The following is a 19224-nucleotide window of genomic DNA, read 5'->3' as shown; positions in this document are numbered from 1 at the left end:
AGATTGTAAATATTTAGATGGAAATACAATGCTTGTTATCCAAGTCTCTTGAAATTTATAAATTTTCTGGAAAAATATGTAATTTAAATAAGGAATAAAAAAATATTATTCTGCTTTCCAAATTTTACATTCATATTTGATGTTTATTTTTATGATGGTCATCATCAAAATGTAAAGTTTCTTACTGGTTTTTACTGGTTGGTGTTTTTTTATTACTATATTTTATGTTTTTATGACATAAATAACTTTTAACTGCTTTGTTACTGAAATATGCAAATAAACTTCATTGATCCATAAATGTTTTAAAAAAAAATCCAATTGAGAAAGCATTAAAAACAATTATTTTTTGAATCTTTAATAAAATGTTTTGCAGCCCTAAGAGTCAAACTTTTCTCAATAATTGAAGTTTAATTTACTATAAATTCCAGGTTTTGTTTTCATTTTGGTTGTGTTTATTTTATTGTGGTTTTGTTGTTTTTTGTTGTTTTGTTCATTTACTTATATATTCTGAATTTAAATGTATTATTACATTACTATTTAAGATATAATGTCTGGAAAGGATTCTAAATGTGAAATGGTGACATCTATTATGTTTGTATGTTTTATATATTTTGTTAAATAAGAGGGAAACATTTTTATTTATCTTGGATTTAAGACGCATTATGTCCTGCTGGCCTTGTTTTTGTTGAATAAGTGGCTCTGCTGCTGTCGTGGCGGACGCAGAGAGCCGTTTGTCATCTGGATTGACAGCTGCTCTGGATAACGTTTGTCACTGCGGCGCCTCGAGGATCACCAGGAATGTCAAGAGATTATTTCTGTCTTCATCATCTCCCTGCATGAACCTTCAACTTCCCACTATCCGTCACAGGAAAACCAAATGGAAACACATACCGGGGTGTCTGCGTGCATTTAGTGCAACTGAACATGATTTAAAGATTCATATTGGAGATAATTCCCTGTTTCAAATTGATTTTTATGACTAATTTAGACTCTAGATCAGTCTGCAACTGGCTTCTCTTCTGCAATGGCTCCTCATTCATTTAAAAATACTTTATTGATCCCAGAGGAAAATTAACTAAATGTTGCTATAATTGATACAATTTCCTTCAAGTGCTGATGGCAGGAAGGATCTCCTGTAGCAGTCAGTGTTACAGCGGTTCTAAAGCAGCTTTATGAAGAGGATGCTCTGGGATGTTTGTAATTTTCTTTATTTTTAAGGAGATCTTTCTTTGATCCATCAATTGCAAAATAGATAAAAACTAATTAACTATACTAGAAGAAAAAGCATTTTACAAAAGGACATTCACTTTTTTTCGTTTTTCCAAATGTCAAGAAATTTCCTACAGAAGATCTTTCTCAAAAATGATAAATTGTGGTTTTATTTATTTTTCAATCATGTAACATTTGCAGCCTGATGTTTATTTATCTGGACTGGGAGAGAAATGACCCTTTGGACTGTAAAGGTTTTAGATTAATTAGAAAATGAGTTTTGATGTTCCTGAATTCATATCAGCTGTCAGTTGAAACTAACTAAAATATCACATATTTTATTCCCATGTTTTGAATTTTTGTGTATTTAAATAGCTACCAGTTCTTTAATTTATCATTAATTGTGAGGATGTTGATTTTTGTGATCATATTTCGGTGGCTTCTGTACGACATGTCAGCCGTGAAATCCACCTTCTGCTCTTCCACTCTGCTCCTGTTTTCTGCTCTTTTTTGTTGTGTAACCGCGGCTTCCTCCTGTTCGCTTGTTTTGCTCGTTTTGTGTCACAAATGGCGCGGCTGAATTGCTCATTGTGCTGTCCTCTCTCTCTCTCTCGCTTCATGTCACCCTGTCCTGCTCTCCTCTCTTAATTTCAGCTGAAATCACCGAGCTGTAAGCAGGCTAGCTCAGCAGAAACAGGGAGATGTGATCTAATAACGCTGCAGTCAGTAAGACTTTAAGCTTCTAATGCTGCTTGTTGTTTAAACTAGTTGATCCAGAAGGAAGACCGAACGATTAGTGGTCTCATAACTCTGTCTTTATCATTTGACCCGGCTGCAAGCCGGTTTAATCATTCTGCTCCAAATCTGAAGCTAAAGTTGAGGTTATGTAACTTGAAGCAAATGACTAGATTTTTAAATCACCTTTTCTAGTTGAACTCCAGCTAACACAGCAGACTGCTCTTTTACCCTCACGGTATTTGAAACCTTCACTTTTTGAATTCATTGTCCAGACTGAATTGTTTTTAAAAACATTAACCCCCTTACAAGTAATATTTTGTATAATCCTAAACAAATCAGCATGAAATATTCTGGACACCTGATAGTCCAATAGACTCAGTTCGATTATAGGAACCAAAAGTGCAACATTTTGCATTTTTAGCTGCTGTGGTTTGCTTTCCTCCTGCATTTCAAACCAGTTGTTCCCCCTGTCTCCTGTGGGGGCGCTGCGCCAAGAACTGCTGAAGGAAGCAACACAAAAATCTCAGAGGAAGACAAAAGCACAACTTCCTTCCCACAAAATGTACATTTATGATGGAGTATTAATGCCACGCCAAGAAAAAATGCAATTATGATAATAACATCATAATATTATGACTTTGTTCCTGTATTACTATGACTTCTCAAAATATTACCTTAATTTTATATTATTACAACTTTATTCTTGTATTATTTTGACTTTATTCTTGGAATTTTATATTATTTGTTGGTAGCTGATACTCCGTCATATAAACTAATATAAAGTGGCATCAGATTTTAGCTGTTGTAGGATTTAAAGGTAAAAGACCGTGAGCTATTTCTTCCGCTAGTGTTAGGCACTGCGTTTGTTTTGGTTGCATTTACCCAGAATGCCCTTTGCTGTAGTTCACTCAGGTAGATAGGAATGCAGAACCCTCCTCTCCTCAGCTCATCGTTTGAGTTTTTCCATAATTTCTGTCTGGGGAGTGAACTGGTCATGGCTTTTTAACTGATGTTTTTTTTAGCACGGTCTCTGCTCTGTGTTTTGGTGTAAGATTTGATTATCTTGAATTTAACTACTTTACATTGTTTTTATTAAACCATCTTGGTGTAAAGAAAATGTTCTTGTTGAGAAATAAAGCATCCAATGCCTAATAAAAGCTTCAGTGTTTCTTACGGGCCGGGCAGCGTATGAAACCAAGATGAAAATGATGATTTAAAGTGTTTTCTGTTTGTCTGCAGCTGGTCTTCTACGTGGTCGTTCAGACATTGTACACACTGGGTCACAGTTTGTCTCTGATCGCCCTGACGACCGGCAGCGCCATCCTCTGTCTCTTCCGGTAAGACCAAATACTTCAACAGAATGTTATATATGGGTATTTAGTAGGCTTATGGCAGCATGAAAACATGTGCTGCAGTAACTGCGGTATTTAATGTTTATTTTTTAGCATTTTTCTTGAAGGCTGATTTTCTTAAATTATTACTCACTCATTTTGTTTGTAAGGTTATTTGTTGTGTCCTGCAAATAACCTTACAAACCTGATGTGCAACTCGTTGGGGGATTTTCTTGTCTGTCCTCTTTGCCTCAGTGTTGGCCAATAAGGCAAAAATGACTCAAGAAATGTCTCAACTCATTGAGTTTCACTACCGCTGCCATTATAACACTGTTTGTTTGTCTGAGGTTTGCTCAAGAATCTTACTGACTTGTTACACAATCTTGATGTAAATCTGATAGAAACCATTTTGAATGAATTAGAGTGAAAACTGCGAGCCGGATAATCTCAGCCAACATCAGTACTTGACCTCACAAATGACAATATAGTCAGCAGCCTCCCATAAATACTTATATTTTAACACATGGCACAGATTTAAACTTTTTAAGGCTTTAATATTAGAAACTGGACATCAATAAAGTTTTAGTATTAATGTAAATACCAGCCTCTTAATGATTTTTCTAATAAAACATATGTCAACTATTTGCACTAAAACTGTATTTTAGGCATTAACTGGAAACTGTTGAATGGAGACCATAAATATGGGATCGGAAAAAACTTTTAAACTTTCCAGCTGGGAAAACTGACGACACATTTACAGTATTTTACCCTTTTCTCTCCTCTTTTCCTTTTTTTAATGGTTCTTCAAACTTTGATTGAAAATCTCCGGGTTGCACAGCAGCAGGCGACCAAACTTGTAATAATTACCTCATGCTAAGCATCTTCAAGCTAGCAATCAAGACCCCAGAATAATTAAGACACTTTTGTGTTCAGCTCCCTCTAAATGCTTTTAGGTATTAATTTCCTGTCTAAGTTCTTGTCTGTCGTGCTTTATTCAAAGTCTTGAACTTGTCATAAAAATTAAATGTTTTTGTTCCATTTCCTCCCTTTTTTCCTTTCATTTGGTTAAATTTGCTTTAAAAATCCTTCTTTGAAAGATTTTGATTGCCATCAAAAACTGAAGCCACATTTTATGTTTGAAATATTTAATTTTAAGCCACCAAAGTCTTTGTCCATTTCTTTGTCCCTCTGTGCTTTAATTGGCAGATCAATAGAGCTTGAGGAAGAGCTTCCAGTGAGTTTAATTGGATTTTAAATTAGCAAGCAGTGACTCTGCGACTAATGGATCACATTTGCATTTCACGGCTTTTTCATTTATCAAGTAAAAAGTGTTTGTTTCTGCAGGTCATGAGAAATCTAATTATTGTTTTCAGCTCAAAAGTTTTAATTGCATTAATGACATTTTTGCTGTTTTGAGAAAACAAAGTAATCACCTTTGCAAAAGAAGGCAGTGCAAGTTTTTTATGACGAAGAGGAAAATGTTGCACCTCCTAAGATTCTAATTGGAAAATGTATAGATCAGATGTTATTAATAATTTTTAATGCTTTTAAATAACTCATTTTGCTGGATGATAAATTGTCCTAGAAGTCGTTTGAAACCATTTTCAAACTCAGTAACTTTAATTTCTAGCAAACATTTAACACAGAATCCAGAAGATATTTTAAATATCCAAAATAAATAAATAAAACAACCAAAAGAAAAAATAAAATTAGTTTCAAAGTTGCTGTAAACATTGTTTTCCAAAACAGGCGATAGTTGAGTCTTTTGTCGAGCTTGCTTTAATATATCATGAGATGAATTGATTTGTTGCGACAGTTTTTATCTGTTGCATCGTCATATTAACAGATATTTTACTAATTTACGTCTTTGTCTTAATTTTGTGCAACGTTTGCACAGGAGGCTCCACTGCACCAGGAACTACATCCACCTGAACCTCTTCATCTCCTTCATCCTGCGAGCCGTGGCCGTCCTCGTCAAAGACGCCATCGTCTTCAACCGAAGCTCGCCGTGCTCCAACCAGCCGTCTCTGGTGAGGTCACAACTTCTCCTCAGCCAGAAGAACGACCAGTCACTCCAACGTTCAGGGTTATTTCACAGAGACGGGCTCAATAAAGTCAAAACAAAGTCACTAATTATTCCATCAAGAAAGCAGTTCTAAGTGCTTTACACCATAAAAAATAATACAATTATGAAACAAGCAGTAAACTTTACATTTTGTCATCAACCAAAAGCACATCAGATATTTTGATCAATGTTCCATTTACTACTAATCAAAGGCGTCTCTAAGCAGGTGGGTTTGTAGCCTTGATTTGAAGGAACTCAGTGTTTCTGCATCTTTTTAGTTTTCTGGAAGTTTGTTCCAGATTAGTGGTGCATAGAAGCTGAATGCTGCGTCTCTGCTGTGGTTCTGGTGAAACTGCTGGCCACTGCAAACAAACTAAAACTCAAAAATCCAGTGTTTAAATGTGAAAGGGGCATAAATCTGTGGTCTGCGTGTTTGTTGGGTTCATTTTCGCAGCTTTCTGTGCATCCAGGTCCAGCCTGGATGCACAATTACTTAAACCCGGGTCAATAAGTTCTGCTTTGACCCAGGAAATAAGGTCACATGCAAATGGGAGGAGAACAACACATGTTCAGTGAAGGTCTTATTCAAATAGAGAATATTTCTAGGTTAGATTAATATGGAGGATTTCTTCTTTTTTTAGCCTTCGATTTATGAGAAACTCGACTACTAAAAGAAATAAACTGTTATAAATGGTTAAATCAATTGGTTGTGAGACTGATTGATCACAAAGCAGAAATAAGCTGGAATAAAATGACAAAATAAAAGGATAAAATGAGGAAACTAATCAGGCTTAAGTTCATATTATTGATAGTCTGAAGTAGAAATGGTGATATATTCACCTCTTTTGGTCATTACAATGCAGTTTCAGCCCAGAAGAAATCATAAATTTTATTAAATTATGTTCTTTTGTTTTATTTTTATTCATTTATCTCTTTGTTTTATTGAGGCAAACACTATTTTTTAATATAACCAAAACATTTTACATTTCCCCATCTTTGCATAATTTCAGTTTTGAGTCATTTTTAACAAGGAAATGTTTCCATGTTTCAGTGTTACAAAGTTTTCTGTTCCTAATGTGTTGGAATTTTTATATTTATCACCATGAAGCTGATTTCATTTATGTAATTTCATTCTCAATATTTAAACAAGTTTTTAGAAACAAATTTAGACTGAACAGGATTTCTTATCGCTGCTCTTCATGTTGTGAAACTTTACGGTACTTCATAGCATCCTCAGTGTTTCTGAACCTCTAAACCAATAAAAGCTTCTTTTCTTTTGGCCTCAGTCTGACTTTACTCATGTAAAGTCAGACTCGGCAGGTGTTAGATGACCTGCCGTCATCTAACATTGACGGCAGGTCAATGTTAGATGACCTGCCGTTCATCTAACATTGGGAAAATGTTCTGCGATAACTGTAGGGACTCTGAACTTTAAACTGACATTATGTGCTGCAAAATGAAGTTTGTCCTCCCAGCGACCCAATTTTAAACTAGAACAAAGAGCATCACAAGCAGGTTAATTAATCCTCTTTTCTGGTCAGAAAGATATTTTAAAAGATCAACAATAAGGAGTATTGTTATGGAGTTCTGCAAAAGTATTCACACCTCTTAAGAAGCGGTCCAGGTAACAAAAGAGTAAAAACCATGAAAATATGTTCATTTGAGTGAAAAGTATCTGTTTCTTTCCTCCTCCTCATTATACGACACAGTATAAGGGCAGGTGGAAAAAAAGGAGTAAATTTCTGCCAAAAAACTTTCAAATTTTGAGATTAATCACAGAAATTTTCTAGAAAAAACTTGGAAATGTGTCAGTTTAAAACTTGAAAATTTGCTAGAAAAAATCTCAGAAATTTTGAGGTTATCCTCAGAAATTTTCTAGAAAAAACTTGGAAATGTTTGAAGGTGTGAATATTTGTTAGAAAAGATTTGAGATTTTTAGATTAATCTCAGAAATTTTCTAGAAAAAACTTGGAAATGTCTGAATTTAAAAACTTAAGATTTGTTAGAAATAGCTTAGATATTTGTCAGAAATTTTCTAGAAAAAAGTTTGAAATGAGTTTGAAAACTTGAAAATTGTTTAAATGAGTTTGGAAAGTCAAGAATTTCTGACTTTTAGAAATTATCAAAAGTTGAACATTTTCAGCTTTTGAAACTCAGGAAATTTCCTTTTTTTATTTGGAAATCTTCTGTAATTCTTAAAATGTTTGAATTTTTGGTGGAAATTGACTCCTTTTTTCTATCTGGAATGAACATTTGCAGTGACTGCATTACTGCACATATTAGAAACCAAATGCTGATTTGTCAGAAATGTGTGCTGGTGTTTAATAGCAGCTGTGTCTGTTTCCGTCAGGTGGGATGTAAAGCCAGTTTGGTGTTTTTCCATTACTTCATCATGGCGAACTTCTTCTGGCTGCTGGTGGAGGGCCTCTACCTCCACACCCTGCTGGTGGTCATCTTCTCTGAGAACCAACACTTCATTATTTACATGTTCATCGGCTGGGGTAGGTAACCCCATGAATGGCACATTTAAAAAATCATAATTTAACAGAAGAGGCATTCTTCGATGGTTGACATTGAATTAGATTCAAATGTTTCTGCTTTTACTTTAAGTTTAAATTTCCTTCCTATTTCATAGATTTGCTAAATAAACATTTGGATTTCCTTCCACAAGCTTCTCCCAATAATTTGTGGGAATTTTTGTCCCTGTCAGAACTGGGATTTGGTTTTACCTAAACAAAGTTTTCCAGCTCAAACCGCTCATTTTCTATAAAACTAACATCAGGGCTTCTTAACCACTTTTCCTAAACATCCACTCAGTTTACGGTAATCCACTCTGTAACTACTTTGGCTCTACATTCCAGGTCATTGTCCCATGGAAGAGGCTTAACTTCCCTGACTGTGTCCACATAATGTCTTTTCTCATGATTTCTATTTTTGGAGTTTGTACTTTACAGTCCAGATGTTGTTTTTAGGCTCACAATCTTCCCCATTTTCTTCCAAATGAGACATTGCTGATATATAATCCCATGTTCTTAGGAGTAATAAAATAAATAAATACATTTCTGAATTAAATCTAATTTAATTTGTGCTTCTCAGGTTGTATTTGTTGTTATTATTTGGGAACATAAACTGTACAGTTCAAACAGGATGTGGGAGATCTCAGAATGTTTTATTGTCTTACAGAAATCGCTACAAAAAATGGCAAATTTTTTCAAAAAAACTAAGTTGTACGTTAATTGTTGCACTTTTTTCATGCAACTTGCCCAAAACAAGAGAGTCTCAGGAGACATTATGAAATTATGAAAAGTAAATTTAAACCTAAATTCTTTAAGACTATAAAGCAGTAATACTAAGAATATTTGAGAAAATAAGAATAAAACTTTGAGTTTAGCAAATTTCAGTTCATCCTGCACTTCCTGAATCAGAAGAAAATTATTTTACAGAGTAGCAGAGGCTGATTTTTCATTTCCACAGTTCTTCTTTGTGGTTTGATATAAAAATCTCTGTTGTTCAGGAATCCCCACTGTGTTCGTCTCTGTGTGGGTAATGACCAGGATTTACCTGGAAGACACGGGGTGAGTCCCTCTCTTACCCGTCGGCCCGTAAACGACATCACATCCGCTCACTCCAACATGAGATGTGTGAAAAGAATTAAAATTTACTAGTTTGAACAATGTAGAGAAATCCAGCTTTAATCTGACTTTTTATTCTGTGGGGGAAAAGAAATGATAAATAATTACTTCACATTTAGATGATTTGTTTTCCGCTGATGTTCCTTGTAGATGCTGGGAAAGGAACGACAATCCCATTCCCAACTGGGTGATCAACGGCCCAATTGTAGTCTCCATTTTGGTAGGTTGATGTTTATTATCGCTTTCTTTTAATAGTTAGTAAATTTATGAGGCTAGACATAAATGTGCAACTTATTGGAGGTCTTGTTTTTTTTTATTTCTGGAAATTTTAACATAAACAAAGTGAAAAATATTGTTTTAGTGCTGCTTTCCAAGTATGAATTAAAGAAAAATGAATGCTACTGATGGCTCCCTCTTTTGGGGGTTATAATAGGGCTGAAAAATCTGTCCAATTAGCATGCACCGGTGAGCATTGCCCCAGCAGTAGCTGTGGTTTCAGGTTTTAGAAATCCTCGTCTGTGGGCATTAAAATCACCGGACCTCCTGCTGGGTTTCCTCCCGCTGACCGGCCGGCGTCCCACAGTCAGCTCTCCCAACCTTTAAAGGTCTCTGGAGGGAGCAGTGGCTCTGAAGAAACAGAGCCATGCAGCACTAAACATGCTGCAGCACTAAACATGCTGCAGTACTAAACATGCTGCAGCACTGAACATGCTGCAGCACTAGACATGCTGCAGCACTGAACATGCTGCAGCTGTGCGGACTGGGTCACAGTTTTATGCATTTTAAAATCCAGAAATTTTACCCAAGTAAGAGCAGAGATGCTTCATAATGAAATTACTCAAGTAAAAGTAAAAACAACAGCCAATAAAAATACTCCTAAAAGTACTTTTTTCTTTTTCAAAAAAGTTACTCGAGTAAATGTAACAAGTTACTGCCCAACTCTGCTTGCATCAAACATTCAGAGACTTTGTCAGTTATTCCCTGCTATTCTCCTGTTTCCAGGTCAACTTCATCCAGTTCATCAACATCATTCGGATCTTGGTTCAGAAGCTGCGATGTCCTGACATCGGCGGCAACGACCAATCACAGTACAGGTAACCCACACAGACTTTCTGCTTTCCAAACCCGGCTTTTATTCAGCATTTATGCTAATAATCGCTGATAGGAGCCGACAATATGTGTGTTTGCACCTCCTCAGTCAGTCGGACTAAATTCAGCTGAATATATTTAGAAAAACGGATCAGCAGCGACGCGTTTGTGTTGTGCATTTTGTTTTCTCCAGCTGTCAGAAATGCTGAGGGTTTCCTGACACTAACTGACCGGGGCAGCGTCTGATGATGCAGCCTTTATAAAAGACGATGAAATCTCTGCTTTTTCTACCGTCTGATGAAAACTCCAAACTACAAACTATGGTTTTAATCTTCAAGCATCTTTATCCTGAAATCTTTGTTGAACTTATAAAGTGATAAAATGTAGGAGGAGAAAAGCTGGAAAAATCCACAACTGACTTGATTATTATAACCTTGAATAAACTTTACCAAATCTGTGTGAAGGTGTTTTGTTCCTCTGAGATTTGGTTTTGAATCTTATTTCGTGTTTTGAATAAGTTCTTGTCTCTTTGTATTTATATGCAGTCAGTTATTTCCTTACTTTTTACCTGGTATGTCATCACCTGTGTTTATTCTTGTTCTTTTCTCACTCAGCTGCTACACATCAGCATAATCACTCATCTGTTTTTATCACCTCCCCTGGATTAATATCTCTTATTTTCTCTTTAATAATTGTCAGATCTTCTGTTATTGTAATATTATGTTTATTTATTTGAACATTATAAGTTCATTTTTACTATTAAATTCACCTGCAGTCTCCGTGATTCTCAGTCTCCTACTGAAAAAAATGTCTTTTTCATCGATATTAAGGATTTATTGAGTTTAAAATAAGCTCCTACATCTTGCTGAAAAGTTACTTGTAAGTTTTACTTTTACCTTATTTCAAGTGCAGTGAGGCATTTTCACTAAAAACTAGACTAAAAAATGTGGTAATATTTTGTGTTTTGCAGTGTATCTATTAGGATAATTACGCAGCGAGTGGTCAGTTGACCAAACATTTATATTTTTGTAACTTTGGAGAAAGCCAGAGGAGTCATAAAGTTCATGTAAGCTCTGGGAATATGTCAACAAAACTGAAATCCCAGGCCGGGATTTGAACATATCGTTGGATTTTAACGTTTTCTCTGCTTGCTGCCAGGCGTCTGGCCAAATCCACGCTGCTCCTCATCCCTCTGTTCGGGATCCACTACGTCGTCTTCATCGACGAATCCATCACTGAAGACTATAAGATATTTTTCGACCTGGCTCTCGGGTCCTTCCAGGTGAGCTTGCTGCTTTCTTTAAATAGTTATAATAATGAGGCATTTTTGGTATTTTACTGAATGCAGTTGTTTTCCAGGGTTTGGTTGTGGCCATCCTGTACTGTTTCCTGAACAGTGAGGTGAGTTTTAATAAATCACCAGTAAAAGGCAGGAAATGTTTTAACCTGTTAACCCAAAAGTCGTTCTGTTGTTACAAACATCTCACTGTTTATCCGTAGGATTAATGTTAGCAGCTGTAGCAACTTCTGTCCTTCTCTAATTTATCCCAAGTTAGTTTAGCCGGGTTGAGATCAGAACCAGAGTTGGGGAGTAACTAGTTACATTTACTTAAGTAACTTTTTGCATCTGTTTTGATCAGTTACTCACTGCTTCAGTAACTTTACCAATTTTATTTTTCCTTGTATGGAAGATAATCAGGTTCACTGAAAAACATTTAATCTCACAATCCTGATTTTAATCTCAAAAGTCTGACTCTTTTCACACGGCTTTGGCTTTTCAAAAAATTTTAAAATTGATTTTTTTTCTCAGAATTTTGACTTTAAACTAAAAATGTTGAGTTTGTTCTATCAGAATTTTAACTTCAGTCTCAAAATTCTGACTTTTTTCTCACAAGTTTGACTTTTTTTCTTAAATTTGCAACTTTTTTTTCCCAATTCTGATTTTAATCTCTTAATTCTGACTTTTTTCTCAGAAAATTAGAAAAAAAGTCAAAATTCTCAGATTAAAGTCAAAATTACAGTTTTGCTTTTGTTCAGTAGCCCCAGTCCTTTCCTGTAGACTTGAGTACATTTTGCTACTTTTTGCTGAAGTAGTGATGCTCAGTGTTCTGGTTACTCTTCCTTCCTCTGGTTTGGACCAGTTAAAGTCTCCAGCGCCAGTCTTGCCCACCAAGCAGCCATGTTGGAACAGGACCAGATTTAGAGCATTCGGTGGAAACATATTAACATTTTATGATGATTTGCAGCAGTTCCTGGAGTTTACAGCGTGTTTCCTTCAGGTTCAGGGGGAGCTGAAGAGGAAGTGGCGCAGCATGTGTCTGAACTGCCACCTGAGCAGAGCTCGTCACTTCAGCAACAACTTCGCCTCCAGGAACGGGTCGGAGCAGATGATGCAGTTCCAGCGCAGCTCCAGAGCCCAGTCCATCCTGCAGTCCGAGACCACGGTTCTGTGAGAGCCCGGTCCGTCCTGCAGTCCGAGACCACGGTTCTGTGAAACCGGCCGGGCGTTTCACACAAAGCAACACACACGCAGCCTCCGCGTTGACCTGGGTCAAACCGCTGCACACATTCACACTGAGAAAGAGACGGGAAGAACCACACAGCAGCAGAGTTACAGTTACTTAGTTACGTTTTTGACTAAATCTACTTCTCAATACGCTGCAGCTGTAGCTTTAGTAGCTACAGAAGTTTCTGTAGCTACTAAAGAAACAATAAACTTGCTGGATTTTCTACCCACTGAATTAAAACGTGTTTTAACCAGAAATTCACCAGACACACACCTGCAGTTTTTATTAAAGTTTCAAAGATTTTTACAGGAAGAAACTGATTTGGAAACATTTTCTTTTGCCTGATTTGGATGTTTTTTGTTACTTATATGAATTATTGTCATTTTCAACAAAATTTCCACTTGACTTTATATTTGCTCCATCTGATGATGTAATTTCTAAATATTAAAAGACTGGTAATCTGATCGGTTACTCAGAACTTTTCACCAAATCCTTTTTTTGTTTTACTGGAGTGATTTCCTGGATGGATACTTTTTGCTTTTACTTGAGTAAAATCTTTGGGTAGATTTTGCATGGGAGCGACCTGCATATTTTGGTTTCAGCTTTAGAAATATCTGCAGCAGTTTCCTCAGAGCTGTGAGTTTGACATTTCGACTGATTCTGCTGGAGGTTTAAAGTGAATGTTTCTCATTAAATATATCTGAGTAGCTTTTTGGTTCTTCTTTGTGTCGTTTTAATGTGCATGAAGGCATCAGCTTTGCTGTACAAAGTGGGTAATAATATAAATAAAAGGAAGAGCAGAGCTGTTTGGTCTGCAGAGGAAAACCTCAGAAATGGAAACACTTTGCAGATTAGAGTCTAGATGTATGTTTCTAGACTGTACAGCAGTGCATGTGGACTGTCAACAGCAAAAACAAAAACAATCGTAGCAAATAGAGCAGCCAACATCTGATGAAAACAAGATGGCAGCGTTAACGACTAGAGTGAATATCTAGTAAACCAGAGGCGCCAAGGATCACATGACTCTTATATAAATACTGTTTATAAGCGGTGAGTGTAGCTTTCTGTTTTCTGTTAAAGGTGCCATTTTGGCAAATGATTCAGGAATCAAATAAACTGGTTGGTACTGTTCTTACATTTTCCATCTGCTGCTTTTAAGAGGCTTTGTGGGCAAATTGTGTCATTTTTTTATGGAGTTATTAATGTGTTTTGTTTTGATTTTTGCATGTGAGATCCTCAGAGGTTACACTGCAAAAACATAAAACCTTACCAAGTATTTATGTTTTGTCTGTATTTCTAGTGAAAATATCTTGGCACAGTTGAAAAAAGACAAAACTAACTTACAAGAATCTGTTCAAGATATAAACTTGTTGTAAGTCAATAATTTCTTAATGATAAAAAAATCCTTATTTTATCGACAGATTATTTTAATTATAACAAGGGTAATATTTATTTTACAAGTTAAATACAAGCTTTAGTCTTATTTCAAGTGTTCTGAGATTTTTGCATTAGAAACTTGGGTAAAAATACTTGGTAAGATTTTGTGTTTTTGCAGTGTAGCGGGGGTGACAGACCTTTTTGACGCCATTTTGTCCAAACTGGGCACCAGAACTCCCAGAATAAATACATTTATTCTGCTGAAGGTGGTTGAGCCCTGCTCAGCATTTACTTACTGATGTGATCTGATGGTTTGACTTTAAAGAAACTTTTATGATTCTGCATTTTAGAAATACAAATATTTATAATTTTACTATTTAGAGTTTTATGGTTAGCCTAGCATAATTTTAACATTTAAAAAAAGTTAAAATATGGGAAAAATAGTTTTTTTTGGATTCTGATTGGCTGAAGACAATTAGGAAGGAGGATGTGATGAATTTTATGCAGATATCTAAATTTATTATGCTTTGAGGTTAATAATATTTGCATTTAGTATTTTTTGTAAGTTTGAGTTAAACATAAAATCCAAATTAAACTGAAGGTGTGAATTATCTGCCTGCTGAAGAGCTTTTATGATTTTAATGAAATTGTTCTTGAATATGTGAGAAAGCAAATGCAATAATGCATAAATGGTCGTTTTAACCTCTTGAAACATTTGCAAAAAAATATCAAAATGCCTCAAAATCACCAGGAACTGGTTTTTCACTTGACGAGGAAAATGAGTAGCATCTTTAACTTTAAGCTGATTAGTTAAACTGTCCTCCTCTTGTGGTCATAAACGCATGTTTGACCCAGGTCTGCTCTTCAGCTCAGGTTGTCTGAGCTTCTTCATGTTGCACTGATGATTTACAGTGCAGTTTGTACCAATTCAGAATCTGGAAAATGGTATCATTTTAATGTGCATTTCTTAAGCTGCTTCTGTTAAAATGCTGTGCATGTTGTGATGCTTTGCTGTGATGGGTCTGAGTTTGTGTTAAAGCGGTGATAATGTTTTTAATTATAGACGGAGAGCTCATGAAGGCGTGTAATAATTGATATTTAGCTCAATGCTCACATTTAAACTGCAGATTCTTCGGTTTTCGGTTTTTGCTCAGAAAAGAGATGAACGTGAGATATTTTCTAAAACCTACATGAGAGAAATTCAGCTAAACTCTCCAAGAAGAGCTTAATGTGAATCTGGATTGTTTCTGTGTAGATATTTATTCACACTCACTGCCCGTCTGAAAAGGGATTTTGCCTCATTTTCTTGTTATAAAGAGAAACATTGGAAAGCAAACATTCACATTTCTTTAAACAAAAAACATTTTGAAACTACAACAGTGGGTTATTAACAGTAAACTTCTTTAACAAATGAAAACATTGGTGCATAAACAACAATTAAGTTACATTATTTCCATCCAGCAGCAGCCAGGTTGTTTTGTTCCTCTTGTCTTAGAAAACAAACTTATCAGAACATCTTTTTGCTGATTTACTAACTGCAACATAAATATCTCCACTGAGAGTCCAAGTTTCCCATTTATTTTCATATTGGTGTTTCAACAAAAATCTCATTTTAACAATTATTTCTGAGACTTTTTGGGATTCAAATTACTGATTTGGCCTGAAAAAGCAAATATTTATTCTGACAGATTATTATTTTCTCTCATTCACTTTTAACTTCACTTATTTCTTTCAAATGTGAATAACATTAATACAATTTCTCTCCAATGTTTAGTATTTTAAAGCATCAGCTTTTTTTGTAACCTGATTTGAGGACATTAATTTTAAACAACCCAGAATTATTCATACTGTTGGCAGATTTAGATGGGAAATTATTTTACCGACTCCCAAAGTGCATGGAAAATATCAAAGATCTGATAAAATTATGACTACAGGAATACATGAAGCCATGTTAATAGTCCAAATAGCAAAGATACCGTAATATATATAAAAACGCTCAATGGAAACCATTTGGCACGACAACAGAAGCTACGGTAAAATCTGCAAAAACACAAAATAGTACCATTTATTTTTGGTCTAGTTTCTGATGCACCAGGAATAAAACAAAAGTATCTTTTCAGACAGATATAAGAACTGGTTTTAACTAAATAAATGTTTTAATTTGATGAAAAAGTACTACTTCCATTTTAACATTTTTTACCATAATCCGCCAATGTAGGTTATACTTTTTTTAAAGTTCAAACCTGATTCTGCCAGGGATTTGTGTAATTTGGGTTTAAATGTGTGTAAATCTTGAAATGTGTTGGTAACAGAAACTCTTCAAAGCTCATAAATGAGGTGGATAAACGTTTATCAAACGCTCGGCAGTTATCAGATACTTTTATTAGCCGCCGCCTTTTTTTTTGCTTTTACTGAATTGTCGTTTTTGTGTATTGCTAAATATTCTGTTGTATATTTATTTTAAAGATGAAAAGAAAATGGATCAGCTTTTGCTCTGAATATTAAATATTGCATTACATTGTTGCTATAAAATAAAAACTGACACTTGGCTTAAGGCATACAGAGTGACAACAAGCCTTCTGGCATCATTTCTTTAATTTCACATTATTGTTGTGTGCTTAATGTCTTAAGGAGTGCCAATCATTTTGTTAGCTCTCCTTCTGTATTCAGTACTTTATTAGACACAGAAACCATTTATAAGTCGAACCAAGACATCAATGTGCCTTAAAGACGTCACAGTAGTGAAATCTCAAACTGATCCCAGCTGGTTCGTGAAAAAGTTGAGCTTCAATCTTTTCTTCTAAAGTTGTTAAAGAAAAGTTGATTTTATAAATGTAACTATAGTTTTATAGCTATAAATATCAACAGAGAAAGTTTTACTTCATAGCTTCAGCCACATTTACTGTGACAATAACTAATAGCCAAGTAAAGCACCTGGTGGAACCCCAAATAACTTACATAATAGATTAACTTCAACTGTTAATATTCAATAATTACGTATTTTAACTTTTTCACATGTTTTTGCTCAGGTTTTCTTTTACATAAAAAACACAACGAGGCACCACATGTGTAAAAACATTTTATTTCTGCACAGATTTAAGGAAACATGAATCTGTATGCCTTAAGAAAAGTGTTACCAAAAATGTCACATTTCACTTCGTTTCACTTTGTTTCTTCTGCTCAGCACAGGTTGTTAAACACTCTGCCATGTAGGACGCACTGTTTTCTTAATGTTAATATTTAATGTATATTATTGATCATTGGCTCTTCTTTGAACCAATGCATTTGTATTGAGACACAATGAATGTCATGCTAAATCTGATAACGGTTGTCTTTCTAAGCAATGTACTGTGTGAATGTAGCTTTTGATGTTTTATTTTGGAAGTTTGAACATAAGCAGATCATTATTTGTTTATTGGAGATGGTGTTTATATTGATTTATTGACTTTGTATTATCCAAATTAAAGCATAGCATTTCAACAACTTTATCCGTGTGATAAATAACTCATGATTTACAGATTTTGACATTTCTGCAGTTTTGTGAAGCCAACTCTGTTTCCTATAATGCAGAATATTATGGTTGTATAAATGTTAAATCTGTGTTAATATAACACATAACGTCAAATCCTTATTAACTGCATATGCATAAAAGCGATATAAAGCTTGTTTTGGTTTAAAAATGATTTGTCCGCCCCACTTCCAATGTAGCCCTGAGCAACCACCCTAGTTATTATCAGAAACCTTCACTGATAATAACTAAGTATTCACTGAGTGCAATTAAACAATATTAGTGGGAAATTAGATTCACCTCTTGACATTTTAATTACTCAACTTCTGCACTGAATTATCCAAATTTCAGCTTTTTTTCTCTTTTTTCCTCCGAAGTAAAACTCAACTCTGCATCTCGTCATGCTAAACCTCAAGGCGATGACTCACTTGTTTAAAATCCATTACACTATAAATACAGCAAACAGTTTCTTAATAAAGTGAGATGCAGTGGCGATAAAACACCCTTGAGAAAGGCTTTAATAACGAGTTATGCAGTAACTATTAGCCAAATAAACCATATTACATATTTTCTGGAATTTCTGCCTTTTTCTCGCCATTGAAACCAACTTTAGTTTTCCATCCCAAACTTTACAACATAAAATCCCCTAAAAACCTTTTTTTTTTTTTTTTTTTCTGGGATTCTCCACAGTGGAGTTGGAGCAAATTGCTGGTTCCTAATTTTCGCTCCATTTTCTCCGTCTTCCACCTCTTCGGCGTCCTTCGTTTGCGCTCTCTCCTGCATCCTCACATCCGGGCCTGGAGGCGGCGCGCTGGATGCTCAGTCATCCCCGGGAAGACGGCTGCCTTGATTGGACTTGACAGAGACACTGGAGGCAAAGACGCTGCTAATTGGGAAGGAGAGGAAGTGCTGCAGAGCGGCGTTCACGTTGAGGCGATGACTGAACTTTTGGCTTTGCGTCATTGACTGTTCATGAACTGCAGGATCCTCCAAACTCAGTCTTTACCAGAAATTACTTGGAGAAAACAAAACGCCGTGGTTTGAGTATTGACTTGTAGGATGTAGAAAAGAATAAAATGAGGGAAACAATTTTTTTGTCACATTTAGATTTTTTTTGGATAAAGTATTTTTTTAAATCAGGATAATGCAACCTGAGTAAAAATAAAATTATTAATTCTATATATATAATAAAGTCATAAAATTACAATTATTCTCATGTTATGACTTTATTCTAGTATATTCTATATTTTATTCTCATACACTTTACACTTGAATTCAACCAAAGGTTTGTAATGCGCTTCCTAACCATTTTTATTTGTAAGTATTAGCCAAGACTCTGTCTGCTAATGACATCTTCAATAAATTACTTTATGGATTGAACAGACACCATTATACATTTTGAACTGTAAATTTTATTTTAGGAACCATTTTTCATTTTTAAGTGTTTATTTTATATTTGAAACCTTATTTATTGTAAAGTGTTGATTTTATTTTGAACCTTTTTAAGTACTGATTTTATTATTGAAACCTTATTTATTGTAAAGTGTTGATTTTATTTTTGAACCCTTATTTATTTTGAAGTGTTGATTTTATTTTTGAACCCTTATTTATTTTGAAGTGTTGATTGTCTGAAAGACCTTACACATGAATTGCCCCATACGGGGTTTGAACTGACGACCTCAGCATTACCAGCACGGTGCTCTAACCTGCTGAGCTAACTCACCTACCTTACAAACTGTTGAGTTTCCATGGATTTAACAAGAACTTA

The 19224-nt window shown here is 35.1% G+C and overlaps 1 protein-coding gene across 2 annotated transcripts in view; it reads left to right on the top strand.

Annotated features, from left to right (window-relative positions):
* Positions 1–12857, top strand: part of LOC103137953 (vasoactive intestinal polypeptide receptor 2) — a 44122-nt gene extending 31265 nt beyond the window's left edge. The window contains exons 5-14 of one of the 2 annotated variants that reach the window (XM_016671507.1): positions 3187–3284; positions 5176–5308; positions 7694–7844; positions 8858–8918; positions 9126–9195; positions 9978–10069; positions 11223–11346; positions 11424–11465; positions 12344–12521; positions 12562–12857. In XM_016671507.1, the coding sequence (XP_016526993.1) occupies positions 3187–3284; positions 5176–5308; positions 7694–7844; positions 8858–8918; positions 9126–9195; positions 9978–10069; positions 11223–11346; positions 11424–11465; positions 12344–12517 (945 nt within the window). In that variant the 3' untranslated portion in view covers positions 12518–12521; positions 12562–12857. Of the gene's footprint in view, positions 1–3186; positions 3285–5175; positions 5309–7693; positions 7845–8857; positions 8919–9125; positions 9196–9977; positions 10070–11222; positions 11347–11423; positions 11466–12343 lie in introns of both variants that reach the window. The other variant, XM_007551975.2, reaches the window with a different exon arrangement.
* Positions 12858–19224: the final 6367 nt, after the last annotated feature.

Source organism: Poecilia formosa, unplaced genomic scaffold (assembly GCF_000485575.1).
Source record: "Poecilia formosa unplaced genomic scaffold, Poecilia_formosa-5.1.2 Scaffold45, whole genome shotgun sequence".
Classification (NCBI taxonomy): domain Eukaryota; kingdom Metazoa; phylum Chordata; class Actinopteri; order Cyprinodontiformes; family Poeciliidae; genus Poecilia; species Poecilia formosa.
Note: the sequence above shows the minus strand (reverse complement) of the source record. Positions and strands in the feature narration are given on the sequence as shown.